Below are 23,366 nucleotides of genomic sequence, written 5' to 3'. Positions count from 1 at the left end.
AGAAACTTCTCGGGGAGGGCCAGGAAGGGGTTCACAGCAATTAGTTTTAGGAACTATCCCTGTTACAGTTTTGTGTATCAAAACAACCCATTAAAGATATTCTTGTCAGTGACAGGTCTTGAGCAATGTTCAAAGAAGTAAAAAGCCAATGGTGTTTGGTTTTAAAGCCACCCAGAAGAGCTCCCAGACCACAGAGAGATGAATGCACCACTGCTGGTTACCATCTCTAAGCTGGTATTATTGTACCCCGCCCCACTGGGTGGGTTTAAACCTGGGCCCTCTTGTTGTCAGTGCAGGAGCCTCTGTAGTTTGAGCTAGAAGCCGCTCAGTTCTCAGTTAAGGCCATACAGAAGACTTACTCTTTCTCTGTGTAAGTGGTCTAAGGGCTGCTACATGAGAGCAAACCGCACCCCATAGGCGCGTGGGTTACACTAGGTCTTTTGAAGCAGAGTGTTTGATTTAGATTCTCAGCTGCAATCAAATCAGCATAGCAGCATTGAAGCCCATGGGCCCGGAACCCCAAAGGCAGCAGCATCTAATTCCCATTGAATTAGGCTTCCAAGTGTATTGATGGAGCTGGCTCATGGACAATATCCACTGAACCCTGTGGAGCTGGGATGTATTACACCCGCTGAGGCTCAGGCCTACTTCCATGCACCTCCCCCTGTTGTGAGCAATCCTTTTGGAGTGGGAACACTAATTGCAGCCTGTAGTTGAGGTGCCGGGATGCCTTTTCATAGAGTCCAGTTGTCTTCTGGCTGTGCAGCAAGGGCTATTTTCCCAAGGGTAGCTACAGACTCTAGGATCAAATACATTCCTTGTATCCTCAAGCTTTTAACCGAGAGGGCAAGTTTAAAAAAACAAACAAAAAAAGACTTGAACCTATAAAGGTGAGTTGTGTCGGTGAATACTCTGGTGACCAACGTTTCCTGTAAGCTGAGCGCTTGGGCAGCCGCCCAGCAGAGACCCAGATGCTGCCAGGTGATTAGCAGACGCCCAAAGCCAGCAACATGTGTTTATACTGGTGGTGCACATCCCCATATGTTTTGGTGCATGTAACAAAATTTATTCTGCCCCTGGATGGAAAGAATCAGAGGAAGCCTTGCTGGTGAGGAAGCACAACTTACATGAGAAGGGGATGCAGTATTGGGCCTACAAGAAGGAAGGGTATTTACACAAGTGAAAGGGGGAAATCTGTAAGAAAACTATTTGAGGAAGAGTACACCAACCAACAAGTCCCAACGGGCCCCATTCAACTGAATACCTGAAGAGTCGGACACTCTGCCAGTCAGTCCTGCTCCTTTGCAGAATGCCCACTTTGTAAATACCAGTATGCTTTCAGATTCTGGCTGTCAAGTTAGAGAGAGAGCGCTTTACTCTGAGAGTCCTGCTGTTGGTTCTCTCGGCACTGGAGCTCATGGGCAGAAGGCAGTTCTGCATGGTGCTAAATTAAAACCAATAAATCACTAGTGCATCAGCTGGGCTGATGTACACATGCATGTGCTGCCTACATCAGGGCATAAACTTCCCAGTGGGACAGTGGGATCTTTTGGATATAGCTATATAGAACAATAGGTACAGGCCCATGGCCTGGTATTACAATCTACTTCTGGCACGAATATGTAACAGGACTTTTCGCTGGGGGTGGTGGGAGTCACTGAAGTTAGAATATGACAGGTATGCAGGTGGCTCTCTCATTTGGCTATGGTCCCCGGTTTCCCACTTCAGTTTCAGGCTTGGAGAAAGGGACAGGCCAGGTACAGTAGCTGTCTTGTGATCTGGCTGTATTGGGGACCAGGGGTGCCGGGAAACTTACAGGCAGCCTGTTTTACACTTTCCTACTTTTGGTCTCCCTGCAATACATGTCCATATTGCTTTTCCTCTAGGTTCCTGCCAGAAGCCTCTGCTTATTACAGTGCTAGCTTCACACTGCAGCATATCACACTGGCCAGTGGGGGCCTGGGAGACCCCATAACACCACTCCTGCCTATGGGCTTCCTCGTCAGCATTCCTCTCACTCCCTGTATTCATTAACAACATAGTTGTGGGAGAGTGCACCAGTGACAGAGGCAAACCAAAGGGGTTTGTTTTTACTTACCATGATCCCAGTTCAGGATTTTGCATTTCTCCTGCGTCCCTAACTGAAAGCAGGGCAATTTTTAACACTGTGCGCTGCTTCAGATGGGAGCACCTGTTTCAGCAGGAGAAGCAAAAACCCCCTGAATATGGATCCTGGCAGGTAAATAAGTAAGGATCAGACTTTGGATTGTTTTGTTCTGAAATTTATTCATTTGTAGTTTTCTCTCTCACACCCACACACTCCTACCCCTTTCCTCAAAGTGCTATTCCTCTTTCCTCATAAAGCTTTGCTCTATAAGGACCATCTTTCCTCAGCCAAAACACTGGAATGGATGAGACTATTCCAGAGCCCTGTTGTTGTCATTCCACCATGGTGGTGTCTGGTCTGCAGTCCCTACCTCTCCTAGCTAAGCCTGAGGGAGTAGGGAGGTCCCTTCTTCTAGACGTTGAGTTACTTGTCTGACTGATCTGACACGTTCAACCATTTCCTCTGTTTAGACGTAATGGAATCAATTTATTTCCCCAAAGGTCTTTGGTTCACCTTTTAAAACTAGTGAAACACTCGTGCGGTCGAAACCTAACAGAAGCCCACAAGCAATCTTTGAGTGTTACCCCATGAGCACGTTTAGGAACAACCTGGACAGCACAAGAAACAAGACAGACAAGCTTGTCCCAGGGATAACACCAAGTGCTCAGGAGCGCTTCTGAGCCTTCCAACTCAAGGGGCTTCAGCTCACCCCCAGGCATCTGCCAAAGCTCTGTGGAAACGAACAGATTAACCTGCTGGACAACAATGTTGCGATCTTATGGTATAAAACCATCAGAAAAGCCCTTCAAAACAAGGGTTCCTACTCCCAGCATAATCCCATGACTCAGTAAAGTCCAGTTGTCTGAGTGACACAAACTGTCTTCAAGCTGAGTCTTCATCCCGCATAGCTGGGTAAGAGGGAACTAACCAGGATCACTCCTGAAATCGGAGCATGGCAGCGCAGGGCCCTTTGGTAGTAACGGAGGCTCCCAAAGTTGCTGCAGCCACCATCAAGCATTTGCTTCCTAGGGTACATTAATGCCCAGCACTGCTCCCCATCGCAGAGCAAACAGATGCGGCAATCATTAGGCTCGGTGTCTCCATCCATGCGTGTGGCATGCAGCGGGTTGGCTCTGTCCTCCCTGATCTCAGTGCGATCCAAAGCAGGGCCAGGCGTCATTCAGGCATTAATAGCATTAGCGACATCTGTGAACACGAGACGGCTGGGTCTCTGGAGGGTTCCGTGACTTGTCTGGAGGATCTGCAATGGAGCCGTGAGGGATGAGACAAGGCAGGGAGTGCAGGAATATAGACAAATCCACAAGTCTGTCCATAAACTACACAGCATCTTACCTACATTCATCACTAGGGTGAGCTGGATTAGAAAACTCTGTGGTTGACAAGTCGGTGACCCAAATACACACTGAGCCAGATACTGACGTCAATGGAGACAAGCCAATTTACACCCACAGACAATCACTCGATGTCATTTCCTCAGGCTGCATGGACTAGCGACATGTACCACTCTCTCTCTCGCTCTCCCTGCCCCTTCGAATGGCTTATCTTTTTATCGGTATTGTGACCAGGCCGTCACTTCCAAACCATTGCAGCACTGTGATTCCTGCTTCAGGGAGGCTCTGCAGCTTGCCACGTGCTGAATTGTGGGTGCTAACTTGCATGGTCTCTCTTACTACTTTAAACATGGCCATCTTTTTGCAGGCTGCTGCAAACTAGCCAGCCCCAGGGGTTGTGAGGAGTCCTGCAGAAGTTCTATCCCAGGCAGGTGATGCACTTCTCCAAAGCTGGGATTGCCCTTAGCATTGCTGCTGTGCTGGTTTTCCTCCCTTTCTTACCCAAATGAACTCTTCATTATCCTTAACTGGGATTGGTCCTGCTTTGAGCAGGGGCTTGGACTTGACAAGCTCCTGAGGTCTCTTCCAACACTATGAGTCTACGATTCTATGATCCACCCATCCTGCATTTCTTCCTAGCAGCATTTATTCAGAATCCTTCCCTTTATGTACTATTCCCCTACTTTTCAAAACTCAACATTTTAAACACACAACCCTTTGCCACCAACAACCCTTTCACACCACACACACAGGCAGTGATACAAGGGATCCCTACAACATAGCAACCCAGCTCCCTGCTACGTGCAGAGTTAGGTTTGTACAAACACCCCGCATGCTGGGGCAGGCAATGGGAATCTAAACCCAGACTTGGGTCCAAATTTGGTGGCGGACCCTCACTGTGACCAAGGGTCCACCACAACCCCTTATCCAAAAGCCCCATGTATTTCAGGGCATTCAGCCTCTGGATCAAAGGTTTGCAGCCTGTGCGCATGTTGATGGAAGCAGTGTGTATTCTCAGGGACCCTGGTGAGTTCTGGAAGCAGAATTTTAAGATGGTGATTCTGAACGAGAAGATACAGAAGCAAATGCCACCAAACTTTCCCTGTTACGTCAGGTGTCTTCACCGGCCCAAATTACAGTGTGCAGCTACATTTTACATGTGTGCTTAGGCAATGGGGAGGTTCCTTTGGCGAAAAGGCTTGACAATTACAGTTTATGTTTATTTGTCCTCTCTTCTCCCAGCCCCGTTAATCTGTGCTGATTCGTTACATATATGAAGTGAAATGTGCGTGTGTGAAAACAAGAGCTCCAGAGGAAATAGAAAGGACTTGTGAGCTGGGTGGTACAGCAGAAGAGGAATCTAAAGGTTCTGCTGTACAGACAGGCTGCACTATCAGGTCACTTGCTCTGAGACGTACCTGTTCCAGCCGTCCCTGCTGCCCCTGCATTTCACAAGAACATTTCTCCTTTCCTTCGAGACACAAAGCAATGCAAAACTGGCTGGCATCCGGAAGAAGGCCCTTTCCCAGCTCCTCCCACAACCTGGTACTCTGAGCAAACCGGCCCAGAGCTCATCTCTTGAGCAAGATACTGCAAGGGCTGTAACAACAGCTGAAAACAACTAGTGAGGCTGCTCATTTCAAAGCACCTAGTGTAGCAAATCGCCAGCCCCACAACCCTTTGCAGTTGTCATTAGGGTGCATGTCGTGGCTGTTCAGATCATCCTGTCAAAGCCAGAGCCTGTTTCTTCTTCTGCAAATGCACAAGCCCTTCCCACCTGAGCTAAAGAAGAAACTCATCTTCCTTCCAAAGCCTCGGAGGCAGTAGCACTCTTAGGGCAGGTCTACACTAGACCCAAAGGTCTATCCTAGATACTTCGATTCCAGCTTTGACAATTGTGTAGCTGGGAACAAAGTATCTAGGAGCGACTTATCTGGCCTTCCTTGCGATAATGAGGAGTACCAAGGTCGACTGTCGAGCCCTGATCATTTGATTTTGCGCGTCCCCACTAGGCATGTGAAATCGACCCCTGGAAGATCAACCCTGATCAGGTTGATATTCCAGTAAGTATAGATGTACCCTTACTTTAGCCTAGTCCATCCATTCTTTACCATTGCTTGTCTCCTCCAAGCTGCCACATGCACTCCTGGAAGCTGGCTACAGCCCTGCCGCCCACAGCAAGGCCCTCTGTTGAGGCACACTTCTCCACAGCTGCCCTGTGAGCCAGCTGGGGGTTAAGTTCCTTCATGCAGATGTGAAGCAGGTTGCTCCCTTTGATGGGACTTAGTTGCAAGGGAAGAGAGAGAAATGCCACTAGTCATGCTATGCTGCTGGGGGTGACATTAATTGCTTTCTGGCCAAAGGAGACAGAGGTAGGTGTTATAACTAGGCTACAGAGCTCCCTTTGGGAAAGACTGCTGAGGTGTGGGTGGGGAGGATAACATACAGGAAAGGATGGTATAAGGACATCACAGGCTCCTACAAGTAAAACTCCGAGAGAGAGGAAAATAAGGGACCCGCACTGAAGCCAGGGACAGAAGGGCTGTTAGTTTGACGATTTATTTGAACTTGCATTTAGATTGTTTGTTTCTGCTCCTCCAGAGGAAGTTTAGAGCCTACCTGGTTTGACTGGATGGCCAACCCACGGGGCATCCAAAGAGGAAGTCAGGTGACAATGCTGGCTGAGGGAGGCTGGCAGCCCAAGAGAGAGCCCAGCAGGGAGTGAACGATAGAGACCAGGACATTTCCCTTCCCGCCAGCTCCCTGTAATGACAGCCCTGTGACCATCTCCCTTTTCCCCATTACCTCCTATGCTGTTTAAGCCTCCCCGCCCCCATGTGTGCTGTGTGGCTAGTGAAGTCCCGGTAGGCTCTGTGGCTCACTCCCCATGCAGCCCCACAAACAGCATGTGTTGCAAGACTAAAGCCAAGGCATCTGCCAGGCTGGGGAATAACAGGCCGGCACGTCTCTGCCTGGGCCAAGACAGGCAGAAGGGCTACGTGACTGTGGAAGGCAACGGATACCTTGCTCTGGGCAGCCTGGGAAGACGCTGCATCTCTCCCGTGCTCAAGCAGCTCCTGTTCCAGCTCGTCCTGTTCTTCCGTGGGGTCGAAGTTGTACATGGGCATGAGCTGGTGCCGCAGCTTCTCTAACCTGCCGGCAGAAAGGAGGGCAAAAGTGCAGCATCAAAGCCCACAGCCGAGGAAAGAGGGGAGCAAAGGAGAATAATTAGGCTTCTCCCCCTCCCAGCTGCTGGGCGGCTGCTGAGGTGTGTGTCTGGATGGGAGTGGAGGCCTGTGTGTACAGGTGTGTTTTCTATGCTGGGGTGCTTCTTGCTGTTGCTGAGAGAGGATCTGGCCATGACTCACCAAGTGCCACGTCCCTGCGCAGGAGCAAACATGAGTCCCTACTGCTGCTACTAGGTTGTTTTGTCTACCAAAGTGGAAAGGGCCTGTACTGAATGTGCAGGGCTCAATTACCAAGCTAACAAGGCCCATCTGGGGATTTAAACTGACCTCAGAAGCTGAGGTGGAGCTTTATCTGGCTTGGGGAGTGTGTAACATGCTGGGTCCGAGTGCTGTAATCCCCTCCCCTAGAGGATAAAAACCTGCTACTGCTGGTGAAATTACATCTTCCTCTCCGATGGTGGAGGCCTGTGCCTGACTCTTAGCCCAGTCTCTGCCAATAATCTGGGATGGGGTTGGAAGACGGAGGAAGGTGGGATAGGTACCTTAACTCTAAGAGGAACTCTTCAGAGCCGATGGGCACACGCATACCTTGTAGTTCTGTGTGGCTTACCTGCTTTCAGACTAACGCAGCCTGAGCCACCAAGCGACCCCACAAAAGGTCTCCTTTCAGGCTGGCCTGACAAAGCAGCCACAGGAAGCCTGTCAACTCCACCACACAGGCATACTTGTGTGTCACTGTCAGAGCCCCGGCCGATATTGAGAGTGGTATTTTGTAGGGAGGAAGAAATTCCAGAGTCGTCTGGACTGGGCCACCAGATATTCCTTTTGGCCAAGGCTCAGATGACATGTTCTCCGCATGACCCTTGCCTGCCTGTGGCTGGGTTCTGCTCACTAAACCATGGGTATGTCTGCAGGCCAAACATTTCTGCGCCATGATTAGCTGCTTCTCTTTCATTCAGATCTCTGCTTTGGGCACCAGCTTGTAAGTTTTCTGACCAGCAGATCCACCACTATGTATTAGGGTTGTAAAATCCTGTTTAGGTGATTAACCAGTTGACCTCCCCAGCTGTCCCTCCCCCACCCCCATGGCACCCCAGGGACTGGGGCTGCTCCCACCAGGCTGGAGCATCCCCTGCACCAGCACTAGCTCTGCAGAGCTGGAGCAACCCCATACTCTTAGTGCATGAGAGCTGTAAGCTTAATGGGTGTTGGGGGAAGTGGGGAGACCTAAAGCCCTTCCCCAAGCTAACCCCAGATTTGGAGAACTGGGCCCTGGCACAAGCAGCTTTGCTGAGCGACGCTAATTCTGTACAACTGCCAAAAGCCCTAAGCCTTGCCCACTCAAGGTCATGGAGCCGGGCACCCTTCCCTTCTTGCCCCAGGGCCTATGGTACTACTGGTGCAAACACAGATCAGTCCCCATCTCTTCATGTGAGATGCGTTAGGAGTTGTGTAGGAGACCTATCCCACGTTCAGGGGGCATTTGGCTTCCAAAATGTCAAGGGATCTACTCTGGAGCTCGCTTTAAAAGGAACATACGATTGCGGGAAGAAGGGGAGGGAATTCTGCATTCTTATAGAAATATGTTCCCCTGCCTGCTAGAGATTGTCTGGCCTTTGCTTTAGCTTTGAAGCATCAAGACTTGCCGAAAGCAGACTGAACTTACCTCTTCCTCTTTCTGATATAGAGAACCTGGAGGAGAAAGAGAAACACCATTAAGAGAGTCCCAGTGAGGAGAAGAGCAGGAGACAGTGCCTAACTTTAGAAAGGGGAACAAAGAGGACCTGGAGAATTACACACCAGTCACCCTAACTTTGGTACCTGGAAAGATACGGGAACAAATGACTAACCAATCAGTTTGTAAGCACCTCGCGAATAAACAGACTGACAAGGAATAGCCAATGTGGACTTGTCAAGAGCTAACTATGGCTAGTCAACCTAATTGTCTTCCGGGTGCAATAGGAGACACGGTAGATCTCAGTTTTAAAAGGCTGGGGGATCACAGGACTTGAGCCTTGTGTTGCAATTTGTGTTCCCACTGGCAGCCTACACACTACTCCCAGACGAGGTTCTTTCTGAGCACTGGATGAAGATTGATAAAAGTTGCTGATCTCAGAGACTTTTTCTGCCCACAACTTTTGTGCAGCTCTCTCATGGGGTGACTCCTTTTCGGTTCAGTCAAATTACTGGGATTACGACCAGCGTTCATAAATCACTCTCTTTGTTTGAAAGAAAAGTATCTGGAATGCCCTGGAGCGTGGGTCTCTTACCATAGCTACAGCCAACCCGATCACAGTAAGGATTCCAAATGTCAGCAGCATTGTGCCCATGCCAGGCCTGCTGCTCACCACATCTGGCATTTTGGTGCTGTTAAAGCTGGTGGTATCAGGGCTTATGGTGGCAGTTTCTGGTACCGTCCTGTCCATGGTTGACCCTGAGTGTGGTTCAGGGTTGGTCACAGTGCTGAGGTACAAATCATATACAGAGGGCGTGCTGTAACTCATCCTGGACATGAGCCCCAAGTCAGGCCTCCTCGATTTCTGCTACAAAGTCATAGCGCCTTCCCTCACGTCAAGGACTCTCCTGTGGGCCCTCTCCTGCAACATCTTCTTTGTTGGCCCCTCTCTGAGGGAATCCTGTTGCTTCTCCCTGGGTTTGCGAGAGACAAGCAGAAGTTCTGTGAGTCACAGACGCGCAAGGTGACAGTCCTACATGACAATCATTTTCTGAAAGGGCAACTGATTCGGAGTATGAGATAGATGAGATATACTTTTTTGGGTAGTGGGGTGGGGTTTAGAAAATTGTTTTGGGTGCTCACCCTGAGAGGGAAAGTGGCTAGCTTTCCAGAAATGCTGAGCCCCTCCAGTTCCAGGTGAAGTTAGTGGAATCGGAGCATGTCAAAATCAGGTTGCAAGAGCCACACTGACGGTGAGTGCAGAGGTGCATATGACCCCCTGTGCACCTCAGGGTGCAGGCATAGTAAGAAGGATTCTTTTAAATTTGCAGTACTCTGGAAACAACACAAATAACTCCAAAATCTCTTTTGCAATGGGTGACTGTTCATTTAGGCGCCATCATTTTTTAAGTATGCTTGGTATTCCATTTTACCATGTGCATTACTTTGCATTTAGCATTGAATTTCATCTGCCTTTTTGTTGCCAGATCACCCGGTTTTGTGAGATCCCTTTAGATTTCTTAAGTGACGTCCAAAGCAGAGGTCGATCTTGAGTAATTCTGTATCATCTGCAAACTTAGCCCCCTCCCTGTTTACCCATTTTTCCAGATCATTTCTGAATATGTTGAACAGCACAGGTCCCTGGTGGATACCTCTATTTATTTTTTTCCATTCTGAAAATGGTTCCTTTACTTCCTATGCTTTCACTGAAGTCCCCGGCAATGCTTTTAGGATCATCTAACAATCCTTAATTTCAGGACAAGTCTTTTTGGTTATTTTTGGCTCGGTCTACACTAGGGAGTAAAGTCAGTTGCAGATAGGCAGTTCTAGCTATGTCAATTGCATCGCTAGAATCGACTTATCTGCAATCAACTTACCGGGCCATCCACACAGAGGGAGGTCGATGAGAGAAACTCTCCTGTCAACCTCCCTCACTCCTCGCGATAATGGGGAGTGCAGGAGTAGACTGCCGAACCCAGAGAGTTCAATTTCGCACATCCCCGCTAGGAGTGCAAAATCAAACCCTGGAAGATCAAACTTGGCAGGGTTGATCTATCCAGTAGCATAGACATACCCTTAACCACCCTTCCTCTGTTTATAAACAAACTCCACGCCCCTAGCTATATGCGGCACAGAACTCAACACTTTCCACGTTTGGCTCCTGGAGCTGAGCCCCCACTATTTTTTTTTCCATGATGCTTGAGCCTCATAGGACCCACAGAGTCAGTGGCTATGCAGGTCTGATGATTCTACTTTTATTACCTCTTTGCTGAGTTCCCCACCTGTCTGGCAAGGTAGTGGTATTTCCCAAAGGTCTTTAGGGTGTCAGGTGAAAAGGGACAAGGAATTATTAGGATGTTCATAGTTCCAACCAGAGTAACAATCATCCAAGAGAAGTATATTCCCTATCAACCACTATCTTTAACAAGTGGTATTTGGTCATTGCAGCCTCATGGGAAGTGGGTTTTCAGAGTAAGACCTTGCGGTTTCCTCTGAAAACCACCCTGTAGGTAGCCAGCCACTGAGCCTCCTATGTAGTCCTCAGTGGCACAGACTGACACCCACATGCCCCTTGCTGCTCCGGTTACCATCCTTCTGCACAGAGTGAGACGGGCCATCAACAGAGCAGGCTTCTGTACTACACCTTTCCTCCTCCTTCCCCTTTCCGGGCCTGTGATACTGCCTGCCCTTTCATCTGCAGCTCTCAGGAGCACTCCATCCATGTGGTTTAGAAGAGGGGTGTGCAAAGTGGGGTGCATGACATTTCATGATCAGCTGCGGGGTGCCAGGCTCATTCATCTCATTAAAAAGGATTTTCATGTGTGTGTGCATGCACACATACTGGTTCATAAAGTTTTTACATTCTACATACTTTTTTTTCTTACATGTGTGTTTGTTTGGGTTTTTTTCTATGAACATAACCGAAATTTCCATCAGTTTGGATGATGTTCAACAGGACATCTCCCCCACTGTGTGTGGGGCAGCCGATAGGGGAGGGACTGCCCAGGGTTACCATTAACTCTTAGCTCATTCCTGTCCTGAGGTATAGGATCTCCCATAGAAAGTGGTGGCTGGCTCCACAGCCTCTCCCAGACTAATCGATTACCCAACTTTCGTGAGCCTTTCTGGGGTGGAGTTTGGGCAGCTGCCGTTCCAAGTTCATTTCAAGGGCTAGAGGGAGAGAATGGAATTCTGCAGAGCTGCTGCCATAGTCCAGTGACAGGCTCTGAGCAGTGAGGGTTTCAGGGCTTTATCTTCCTGGACAGTCACTGTCTCTCCCCCTCCCAGTACTGGGTCACGTCTCTTTAGATTTCTCCAATGGGCCAAATCTTCCCAGCCTGATCCATTTGGGGGCCTTAAGAGATTCTCTTGGAGAGAGCCTGGGCCGCACGGTTCCAGAGGAAAGACGTTATTCAACATTGCGGTACTATCGGGATTAGCCATTACAGCTGTGTCTCAAACCTGATTCCTCTACATGGCCCTGAAGATAGGTCTGCCCGCAGTATGAGAGGGTGTCACGAGGACAACGGGACTGTGCTATAATTAGCCACTTCCCATCTGAATGGGGGAGGATTAATTCTCTTAATTGTGGTTAAGAATAAATTCTCCCATCAACTGCCTTACTCCTCGCAATATTGAGGAATATGGGGTCAACTGCTGACATCAGATAGTTTGATTTCACGCGTCTCTACCAGGCAGGCAAAATCGAACTCTGGAAGACCGACTTTCTGCATAGTCTAGACGTACCCTTAGTTAGTGACCGGGCTAGAGAGGTCAGACCACCAACTCCACCCTGCATGGGGAAGGCCCAGTAGGCCCACTCCAGAGAAGGAAACTGAGGCAGGGTGTATCTGCCAAGGTCTGCCTGGCTGGCAGAGGGTCTGGTGGGAGAGTCACACCTGCGTCAGAGTCACCTCCCACTTCACCCCTTTCCACCTAAATCTTTTCCGTCCTCCTAAGCCTCATCAACAGACACATTCAAAGCGCTACCTCGGTTGGACTTCACATGGTAGGGTTTCCGTCTTGATCCTTCAGATACGGAAGGAACCTCAATAAACAGACTTTAACCAGAAAGGAAGATTTGGATGCTTCAGGAAAAGCAGAGAGAACGGAATTCACCAACTCCCAGTTAAATCAATACAAGTGCAGCCCCCACACTTGGGGTCACCATCCATCTGTTTTTTACTGGGACAGTCCCTTATTTAAATTGTCTCACAGACATCCCGACTTTTTTAAAGAAAAATGGGCAAACTGTCCTTTATTTTGCAGGATTCCTGTTCCCTGGCACCCTGTGTCTGGTGGTGGCAGCCTCTCCTGCCAGGGACCCCCTCCACAGGGTGGCTGCTCTGTTCCCTGGAGCTCTTCGCCTTAGGGCAGCAGCTCCTGCTGCAGGGGAGCTCCTCTCTGGGGCAGCTGCCTCATTCCCCAACACCCCACGATGACAGCCCTTGCTGCTGGAGAACTCCACAACAGAGCAACTGTCTCTTTCCCTGGTGCCCTACACTTAGGGGAGGCAGCTACCGCTGCCAGGGAGCCCCTCCGTGCGTCGTCTGCCTCGTTCCACAGCCTCCCACGCTTCAGTGAGGCAGCTCTTGCTTCATTCCCTGTCCCCCTCAGGAGGCTTTGGAACACCTCCAGCCCTCAGGGGGTTCTGGATCCCCCATCCTCCACTCCCCTTCATCCCTGGTGCCTGACCCTGGAGCAGCAGCCCCCATTGCTTAGGTGCCCTGCCACGGGACAGTGGCACTGTTCCCATTCCCTGAGGCCTGTATCCTGTATTTGCCATAGGACAATGTGGTCACCCTAGCCCTCCCCTCCATTTGCCTGGTGAGCTCCTCTTCTCGTAGCTGAGCAACCTTTACAATTCACTAGCTTCATTCAGTCTTGGGTGAGATCTGAGATACTGGAATGAGGGAGATGGGTGGGGGTAATTCATTGTCTGGCTATATTAACCCCAATGTCCTGGCCAAATTCCAACTCTGTCACTTCTTTTAGCCCTACATAAAATACCCCACACCCCTACATTGTTCAACTGACATTAGTCCCCACTGTCTCTTCTAAGTATGTTTTTCCAGGACGGCTGGGCCAGGACAGCTGCCAATTTCCACCCCAGAAGTAGCTGCATTTCAGTGTTGGGTGATGCATATTCACACAGGGATATGCCTTCAGTGTTTCCCGACAGAGCTGATGCTAGTTTCCCGTGCCAGCTTTCAGCCTGGGGGCCTGCTCTGGATTCATCCCCGTATCACCTACTTTCAGTGTAACAAGCTAGTGCATGCCCCCTCACCCCCACCCCCACACTGCCTGAAGAAAACCATAACATCAGCACTTACTTAATTCCTCCCAGGTGAGGAGTCGAGTCCCCTTCTGGTCCCAGGCGTGCGTCTCGGACTGGGAGAGCAGCCCAGGCCAAGCTCCCCGAGCCAGCAGGCAGCCGGGGGAGTACCCACAGCCCACACGGACACAGTAGCTGCTGGCCTTGTCCCCGGAGAGCTGCTGTCTGTCTGTCTGTCTGTCTTTCTGATCGCGTTGTCTCCCGCCGCAACCGGGACAAGAGTGGAAGGATGGGTGAGGCACGCTTGGGCTGGGGGATGGAAGCAAATTGCCCTAACAGAAAACTGCTTCCAATGGATTACAGAGAGTGACTTGAGCAGACGGGTAGTTCTTAGCTTGGCAGAGACAGGACTGACGAGCTGCCCTGGACAGTGAAACTCAGATTGCTTGCGCCAGCAACAGAGGACCTGCCGCTGCTGGCATTGCGCGACTTGCCATTGTATTTTCCAAGATGCCAGGAGCTGCCCACCCCTCCTCCCCTTTCTCTGCTCTCTGGCTTTGATCTCCTTTTTTGCCAGGGATTGGCAGGGAGAGGACAGGACTCCGGCTCAGGGTTGGCCAGCCTGTTTGTCACTCATGAGCTGTTGCGGCTGCAGGGAGATTGAGGTTACACAGTGGGAAACTGGGATTCGTAGCCTCTCATGCGCTCTGAGCCTGGAAGGAGTTTCACGTGCCTCGCAGAATTAAGGGAGAGACGTCAGCTCCTGCACAACCTTTAGTAGCGTGTTTTGCTTTGCTTCTGGCTCGGTCAGGCGTTGGCAACCAAAATAGCAAGAAGAGCCTTTCATTCAGTAAAAACCCCAATAATTCAAGAGCGACAGTGCGTGTGAATGAGATGGTCCTAAATACATGCCATCAAACGGTGCTTTTTGTATCCTGTTTTAAGAACAGCGCACAGGCAATGACTTGGAGTGTGATACATGTTTACTGCAGGACGGTCACCGTTTATTGAAAATAATCAGGAGGGTGGGTTTTTTTCTTTTCTTTGCAATTATAGCGTCAGGAGCCGCAAAGAAGTCCTGAAAGAGCCGCATGTGGGCAGATTGTAGACCCCTGAGCTTGGTTATATGGAATTCTAGCCTCGCTCAAGTCTTCTCCGGAAAATCCACAGAAAGGCCTCCCCCTCCACCCACTGCAATTTCTTCACTTCCCTGCCAGTGGGGGTCATGACAGTTGGTAGTTTGCCTTCTCTGTCTGGCCAGGGGTGCTGGGACAATTTTTACAGAGGGTTGGTTGAAATCAGAAAACTATGGAAGCTCATGACCTGATTGATGAAATTGTTAGTCTTTAAGGTGCTACAGGACTGCAGCGGTGAGGACAGGCGTGTACTTGCTGTGGTTCATCCACATCCCAGACACCTGCTCCTTTTGCAGCACAAGGGAGACCCTGGCACACCTCTACCTTGAGTGTGCCAGATTGCAGCCCCCCTTCCAGCTCCTCCAGAACCTGCTGCTGAGGTTCTGGCTGCACTTTCCCCTGCACCTTCTGATCCTGGCACAGCCCATCCATGGCCCCACAAAGTCGTGGGACCTCGTCAGCCTCCTCCTGGCCAGGACAACTATCTATAAGACCAGGGAGAAGAGGCTGGTTGTGGGGGAGGGGGAATGACACACCTACAACTGTGGGGCCTACTTCCGCTCTTCCATCTGTTCACGAATCCGGGCAGACTTCCCCTGGGCAGCGTACACTGGCTCCCTCAACACCTTCGGGGAGCAGTGGGCGCTGTCCGGACCTCTCTGCTCAGTATCCCCCTCCAGTTCCCTTATTTTCACCCTTTAACTCCCCCATACCCGTTCTTGTTTTCTCTTTAGTTGTCCCCCGTACTCACGTGGGGACTGCATTGTTTTAATGGATCCCCATCTTAAAGGGGATCTTTTAGTTGTGCGCCCACCCACTCCCTCAGCCTCCAACAGGCTACAGGACTGCTTGTTTTTGTTTTTGTTTTTGCCAAGCTAGAGACTAACGCCAGCTACCCCCCTGAGAACGTGTTTAGTAGTTATTACTACTTCAAGGCAAGGGTGCTGCTCCTAGCTCCAGCACCTCTTGCATCTTTTATCTGAGGATCTCAAAGTGCACCTATGTGTATACACACACACACACACACTCTGACCTATACCTGTAACTGGTGCACCCTATATCTAAGCTCGTAGCTTCAGCATCCCTCCGTGGGAAGGAATTTGGAAGACAAGAGGCCGTGGAAACCGAGCTGCGGACTGGGGTCGCTCAAGAGCAGCTGCGTAACGTTTCACCAGCAGAGACGCAGCTTCCATTGGCGACCCTGAGCTGCGGGGGTGGCAGGCGGTGTGGGGAGTCCTGTCTGTGCCTGTCCCTTGGCCTCCCCGCAGCTCCTGCCGCTGTGGGGAACGCGGGGGAAGGACCAACCGCTGCTGCTGCCCCCTGCCAGACCCCCGCAGCCCCAAAGCCAAGTCTGTCGAGGGCCGGAGAGGGGAGGGTGGTGCTCGGCGGGACGGGCACACGCACAGCTGGGCCGCCACCCCACCACGTGCGGTGGAGAACAGGCTCTGGCCTGTGAGCCGGGGTCACACTCGCCGCTGCGTTTGCCGCGCTGGAGGCACCCGCCTGGCAGAGACGGGCTGCGCGCGCGTCACGGGCTCGGGGCTGACACGTGCAGCGCTCGCCCGGGACCGGCCTGATCGCGGCGCCGCCCGCCGGGGTGGATACGTGCGCGCCGCGGCCCCTTCTCTGGCTCCGCGGCGCCGGGGCCGAGCTCCCACCCCTCACCCCAGCCGGCTCTGGGCACGCGGCTTCCTCCGCGGCGGCTCCGGGCTCCGCCTCGTGCCCGGCGGGAATCGGCGGCGGCTGCGGGTTGGTGAGCGAGCCCGGCCCCGCTCGCCGCGCGGGGGCGCAGGCGGCTGTGTGTGGCCGCCCGGCCCCGGCGTGGCGGGGGGAGGAGGAGAGGTTTGGGGTGTCCAATATGGCGGGTCGGGGCAAAACTGCCGGGGGGGCGGCTGCAATATGGCGGCGGCTGTCCCGTGACTCCTCACAGGCGACTGTGGGTCGCTGGTCCCCGCCGCGCTGCAGCCCCCGCGCCTCTGGGGGCACCGCGGCGAGCGCCCCAGACCACCCCATGGACAGGAGGGGCCGGGGGGTTCCCGGCCTCCTGCTCCACTGCCGCACCCCACTTCTCCGCAGCGGGGGGGAGGGGCAGAGCCGGGCGCGGCAGGGGTCGGGGGGGTGGCCCTCTGCTGCCCCAGCACCAAGCACCCCCATTCCCTGGGCAGGGTCGCCCGGGGAGGGGACGAGCAGGCCTGGCGTGGCAGGTTGCCCTGGGACACACACCTGGGGTGCTGGGCCGGGTCACCCCAGCCCTCCCCCTGCATAGGGGGTGAGGGTAACTAGAGCTGATGGGAGCCGGGGCTGAGAAGGGCCAGCGGGCAGGCGTGTGGGCGGGCAGCTCCTCCCAGCCCAAATCTGGGCAAAGTGCCATGAGGTCATGTGGAGGTGAGAAATTTGGGGAAGGTAGACCGGGGGTGGCAAGACGTGGGGATGTGTGCTGGGACCTGGCCAGCAGAACACCCCATCCAGTGTAGCCACCTCAGGGGCACGGTGGGACAAAGGGTCTAAGGTGAAGAAGCGATAACCAGAGCTGTGTCCTGGTTTCCTCCCTGTGGCGTGTACTCCACACGAGCCATTCGCCTTTGTTGAATCATTTTACTCCTCTAAGGCAGGTTTTGGTGCCCAGGGGAGGTGCTGATGCCTGGATTCCGTTTATCTGCATCGCAAGTGTAACCTCTTGTGGGTACTTCATTGTCCTCCTCCGGTGCCGTAATAAAAACAAACCGCAATTCCCATAGAAAAGTAGCTGGAGGCCTAGCATTTAGTCTCTATGGATTTTCAGCATGGATTGCACAGGGTCAGCGTCTGCACAGTCAGGTCCCAAAAGGAACTAATGAAACAAATTTAATGAAATAACTTTATAAAATCTTATGAAGAAACAAACAAACAAACAATCTAATTTTTACAACAAAGTCATAACTTTTGTAAACCTGCCGGCATTATCTTCACAGTCACAAAGAGAAAACAAAAGTAAAACTGGAGCATTTCTGCCCACACAAAGCCCAGAAGAAACTGAGAGATCCCAAAATCTTAGGTTTAATTCACCTCAGTCTCAGTTAGTGGCTGTGATCAGCAAATCTGCACAATTTCTGAGTTTGAATCATCTTCCCTCTATGTCCTTGAAGGATTCCTCAGTGGGAATCCAGGCAGATTTTTCTCTCCTTTGGATCACTGCTAGACAGCCAGAGAATGGATTCAACTGTGTGACTGGTTAGTTACAAATATACAAAGGAAACCCTGTTACAAGAAAATACAAAACCTGAGAATAACAAACTAGAAATGAGTCTTTCCCCATTGGTACGTTAACAGTGCCCATGCTCCCTGTTAGAGGGTTAACTTCAAGCCTACTCACCTCCAGAGGTCTCTCGAAGAGATATCTCCCTATTAGATACATGGATTACACAAGCAACAGCATGCCGTGGTCCCTACATGCTGCCAGGCAATGTGCCTTAACCCCCACAAGGACCACCTGTAGGAGTGACAAGGGAGTCGGGACTCTGCATCTGTTCACTGCCTCTTCTAAATGCAAGCAAGTGGGGAGCACTTTAAGTTGGTCAGAGCAATAATTTGGTAACTATCAGGTGCTATTGTCCAAGGCAAAACAGAGCTGGTGACTTAGCCCAATTCCCATGCCCTGCCTCTAATATTTCCCAGCTGTTTAATCTCAGTCCTTTAAACGTAGATGCATTTTGGGGAAGCCTTTTTGGGCAGTGGGGAAAGCAGCCTGCTCTCTGGTGGGTGGATTCCCTTAGACTCACAAGACCATAAGCCACATGTGTGCTCTCTCTCCCTCCCTCTAGCACAGCAGAGGATCAATGCCCTGAGATGGTGCCTTGCTGTGAGGAGAGGCCTGCAGGATGCCTTTTGCAGCACTGGTGGTGTGGCCATGAGAAGACTTCTGCAGCCGCAGAGTGTGCCTGATGGACATTGAGCAGTGGTGATGCAGGAGTGCCAGGTGTGAGGGCACCAAGCCTCTGGCCTGCCAAGACTTGAGATTGGCTAAGTCTGGTGAAGGCATCTCAGGAAGGAAGGACACAGGCGGCATCTTGGAAACCATAAGCAGCCTCTGACAAAATGAGGCTTCTCACCTGCCTGTTGCGCCAGATGCTGTCGGGCCTCCGAAATGGCTGTGAATGGGTGGGTGGGAGCCCAGCCTGTGCAGTAAACCCCCATCGCCTGCTTCGAAGGCAGAATTTCAGGGCTAAACAGACAGCTGCTGAGCTGGTCAGATACTGGCAAGGAGTGTTTGAGGCCAAAGGGATTCCCGAAGCACAGGAATCCAGCGAGTATATCGTTTCCTACGTCCTGGGAGCAAAGACAGTTAAGTGGTGTGGAAGTTTGTGTGGTTGTATGATGGTTGTGTGGTGACAGCTCTCCTGGCTTCTCCACAGATTCGCTCAGCAATCCTGATTAGAGGGTTTAATCTCTGTGTGCCTCTATTTTCATAGCAATGAAACGGGGAGACTGGCTCTTCTCTGTCTTATATGGGGGGTGGGGATGGAGCTAAAGTCATGAATGCTTATAAAGCATTTTGCCCTTCTCTAATGATTTCCATACAGGGATATGCGAGCATTGGTTGTAGCCTGGGAAACTGGCACCCAGATTGTGTCTGGGCCTGTATCTGTGTGGCCCTGAATTTGTCCCTCCTGAATCCCAGAACACGGCAGGAAAATATAGAAGACAAGTCGGGATCAGTCACTTCTGAGTCTGTCTATAGACTCTGCTAATGATTTGAGATCTTAAAGAATCCGAGGTGTTATTTATTGGTAACTGTACTGATACCCTTTGAAGATGCTGTTTGGGGACAGGGGAAAGAGGCGAACAAGCTGCAGCGGTGGGCAGGTACTAAAGTGAATTCCTCCTCAGATTCACAGCTTGAGTGCTAGCAGCCTCTCCAAACCGCTCACGTGGGCACAGCAGCAGCACGTCCAGCAGCTGAGTGCAAAGCGGCTACAAAGGTAGGAATGTCCCTTTTCAAAACCATCACAGCCTCTTTTCCTCCTTCCAGTGGGAAGGAAGTGTCACAGAAGAAACTAACAGAGTGAGGAGAGTTGCGTTCACACTCAGCACGCTGGAGCAGAAGCTGGCATCTGGTCTGGCCTGAATGACCAGGGAGTGGTGGTAATAGGAGTCTATCATTGAAATGAGGAGGATGCGTGGGGTGGAACTTTATAAAAGAGGTCAGGCACGGCTGGGTGTTGGCTCTGAGTCCATTAGAGGAACTATCAGTAGGACTGTCTAGGAAGGAGTACTGCAAAAAGGGATTTAGGGGTCACAGTGGACCACAAGCTAAATATGAATCACCAGTCTGATGCTGTTGCAAAAAGAGCAAACATGATTCTGCATTGCATTAACAAGAGTGTTGAGAGCAAGACACAGGAAGTCATTCTTCCTCTCTACTCTGCGCTCATTAGGCCTCATTTGGAGTACTGTGTCCAGTTTTGGGTTCCACATTTCTAGAAAGATATTGAGAAATTGGAGAGAGTCCAGAGAAAAGCGACAAGAATGACTAAAGGTCTAGAGAATGTGAGCTGTGAAGGAAGATTGAAAGAACTGGGCTTGTTTACTTTAGGAAAGAGAAGACTGAGAGGGGACGTGATTGTGGTTTATGAGTACCTAAAAGAGTGTCACAAGGAGGAGCGAGAAAAATTGTTCTCCTTGGCCTCTGAGGTTAGGACAAGAAGCAATGGGCTTAAACTGCAGCAAGGGAGATTTAGGTTGGACATTAGGAAAAACTTCCTAATTGTCAAGGTGGTTAAACACTGGAATAAATTGCCTAGGGAGGTTGTGGAATCTCCATCTCTGAAGATGTTTAAGAGCAGGTTAGACAGACATCTGTTGGGGATGGTCTAGACAGTGCTTGGTCCTGCCATAAGGGCAGGAGACTGGACTCGATGACCTCTCGAGGTCCCTTCCAGTCTAGTGTTCTATGATTCTACCCTGTGCTTCCACTCGCCTGTCGGTTTCCAGTGACTGCAGGTTGAACCTCTCTAATCCAGAACTCTCTTGTCTGGCAACATCTGTAATCCAGCATGATTTTAGTTAGCTAGACAATCACTTATCATGGGTATGGCCAAATTTCCTGTGGGCCCATAACATTTATTTACAGACTGCAGTCCTGGCTCCCTGTGTTCTGTGCTGTTATTTAGCTGTAATTTACCCCTAAATGTCTTCTGAGAGCCCAGGAAGCAGTGGAAGCATGCTGCTAGACAATATTGACCTCTTGTGGTCCAGCAAATTCTATCATCCAGCACTGGTCAAGTCCCAAGGGTGCCAGATTTGAACAGTTCAACCTGTGCAATGCCCTTGGTTCCCTGACTTCAATTCTTAGGCAGTGTTGCTGTGCAATGTTAAACAGCTTTTGCGTTCCACCCCAGAAATGGCAGATCCAGCCTCTGGGAAATTCTGCCGTTGGTGTCTCCTGGGCCATTGTAAAGTTGGCAAAATCCAGTGTTCTGTCCCCCTGTATGCAGGATCTCTGTGTACAGAACTAAATTGCCCCTGGTGTCTGGAAGTCATCTGGAATTGGAGATGGTGGGGCAGGCCAGGGGAAGAGGAAAGCTTTAGGGACTTGGATCATTGAGAACACTTAAGACCTCCAGGAAGGCTTGTGGAGTGAGCCTAGAGAAGAGGTGGAACAAACGTAAGCGTTTGGATACTGCAGACATGCATACACACTCTCCCAGTTATTTGCATTACTGGCATTTATGGAACACACGTGGGTCCTGCAATGAGGGTCATCCCTGCAGTACCAGACAGAGAACTGTATAGGGGCTTCTACACCAGCCATTGTGTCAACAGTGGCTGCTGGGCTTCATGTGTTCTACCCCCGCTGCCCCAGCACTCATGGATTGTGTTATAATCAGAGTTACCAAGGCCTGGTGTTGTCTGGTTGAGAGAAGGTGGCATGCTGCCTCTTCCTGGCAAGGATGCAGCCGTGATTGCTGCTCCAAAAGAGAGATGAACGGTGGGGCCTGCAGAGAGCATGAAGGCGTGGCCCCAAAATTCAGTTCCTGGAAACGTTCTGTAGCCCCTCTTGGGAGGGGAAGTAGAAGCACTACTCACAGCCTTAAAGCTGGGACCCCATCTCTTCCACATCCAACGATCTGTCGCAGAACCAGACATTGCCATCTGCCCCCCTGGAGCGAGGGGGCTGCGGTGTCAGTGCCCAGGGCTTGGAGGCTGATAAGAAGGTGACTGCACTACTGGGGCTTGTCTGTAGCAGGGGAATCTGGTCCCAGTGTGTTGTGTAACCCACCCCCTCCCAATGCAGGATGCCTGTGCAGTACATCCTTGGCGAGTGGGATTTCCAGGAACTGACCCTGAAGATGAGACCCCCGGTCTTCATTCCTCGGCCCGAGACAGAGGTAAGACCTTAGAGTTGCTGCTCCTCCATGCGCTGTATTGTTACACATGTGCCCTATTCTAAATGAGAGTCTATAGGTGATGGGCTGCACACACCTTCCACCTGCTCTTCTTCAAATCTCAGGGTATTGGTGGGGGGTTACCTGGAACCTGCTTGTGCCTCTGCTGGTTCAGAGTGAGCCCAGGTTGGCAGGGGATGGAAGCTGTTGAGTAGCCTTGGCTGGCCAGGCACTGAAGAAACCGGACTCTCATCACCGACTCCTTCCCTTAGCCACCAAACAGGGCTGGATTTGAACCAGTGTCCTAGACACAGTAGGGTGCTTAGCTCAGAGTCCGAGGAGGGAAGTGGATGGCTAGGAGGATTGTCCACTGAGGTTTACACCTCTAGCTGGTCCAGCCTGGTTAGTAACTATAAATGCTCGTACCGTCTGACTACAGCGCAGTGGTCATTGTGAACTAAAGTGGTCAGTCACTGCCCTCTTCCCCTGAGGCAGGGGCCCACATCACAAAATGACTGATACAATTAACCCCTTTGCTGGCAGTCTCAGATGATGCCAAAGGTGTGATGAGTCATGGAGACTGAAATACATCACTTTTGTAGGGTGGATGTGCTGCTCTGGGGTGAGGTGTGTTGGGAACCTACCTACATGCACTGTACCTTCTCTGGAGGTAAAGAGAGGACTTCCACTCCTCAGGGTTGTCCATCCTGCTTCTTTTATTAACCAAAAATAGACTAAGGGAGGGTGAGGGATTTCTGTTTGGTCAGGCAAGGGCGTAAGGGTCTGATCCAGTGATTCCAAAAGTCAGTGGCGAAGCTCCCTTTGATTCTAATGGGAGGACGAGCAGGTGAAGAATCCCATTACCCTAGCTTGTACAGTGATGCCATCAATGCAGAGAACTGGTGTCCCATTCAGAACTGACATCAGCATCCTACTAGTAGAACCCTCCAAAATCCTGTGGCTCTTCTCATCCACGCTTTACGTTTGCAGGTGGTGGCTTGGAGGCAGATAGAAATTTTGTGTCTGTGCAGGGCTCTGCCTTTCTGTGCAAAATCACAGCAAGACAGAGTTCTCTAACTGTAATGTAGAAAATGCCTGAGTTGTGTCTAATGCCTTGCTTTTATTGTGCTAGTTGTGGTGATCCAGTTTGGAGCAGGTGCCCTGAATGGTGACTGTTCTCTTAAAAAGCTGCCCCTCACTAGTGACATCCAAAATCAACAGCCAAAAAGGACGGTGTCTAGCGGTTGTGTTGCATAGCTCGATCTCTTG

The 23,366-nt window shown here is 51.0% G+C and overlaps 2 protein-coding genes across 5 annotated transcripts in view; one reads left to right on the top strand and one right to left on the bottom strand.

Annotated features, from left to right (window-relative positions):
* Positions 1–3,287: 3,287 nt before the first annotated feature.
* On the bottom strand, positions 3,288–9,151 carry C11H3orf18 (chromosome 11 C3orf18 homolog). Its single transcript, XM_075006011.1, has 4 exons — positions 8,918–9,151; positions 8,314–8,339; positions 6,483–6,612; positions 3,288–3,368 (listed from the first exon to the last, which is right to left on the bottom strand). The coding sequence occupies exons 1-4, from the start codon at positions 9,149–9,151 to the stop codon at positions 3,288–3,290; spliced, it is 471 nt and encodes a 156-aa protein (XP_074862112.1).
* A 7,102-nt stretch (positions 9,152–16,253) lies between these two features.
* The window catches only part of HEMK1 (HemK methyltransferase 1, mitochondrial release factors N(5)-glutamine), a 31,976-nt gene continuing 24,863 nt past the window's right edge, over positions 16,254–23,366 (top strand). For 2 of the 4 annotated variants that reach the window (XM_075005185.1, XM_075005188.1), the window contains exons 1-4: positions 16,254–16,482; positions 18,534–19,053; positions 19,600–19,691; positions 22,007–22,100. In XM_075005185.1, the coding sequence (XP_074861286.1) occupies positions 18,808–19,053; positions 19,600–19,691; positions 22,007–22,100 (432 nt within the window). In that variant the 5' untranslated portion in view covers positions 16,254–16,482; positions 18,534–18,807. Of the gene's footprint in view, positions 16,487–18,533; positions 19,054–19,599; positions 19,692–22,006; positions 22,101–23,366 lie in introns of all 4 variants that reach the window. The other 2 variants (XM_075005187.1, XM_075005186.1) reach the window with 2 other exon arrangements.

Source organism: Carettochelys insculpta, chromosome 11, assembly GCF_033958435.1.
Source record: "Carettochelys insculpta isolate YL-2023 chromosome 11, ASM3395843v1, whole genome shotgun sequence".
In the NCBI taxonomy this organism is placed as follows: Eukaryota; Metazoa; Chordata; order Testudines; family Carettochelyidae; genus Carettochelys; species Carettochelys insculpta.
This window is presented reverse-complemented; position numbering and strand designations above follow the sequence as displayed.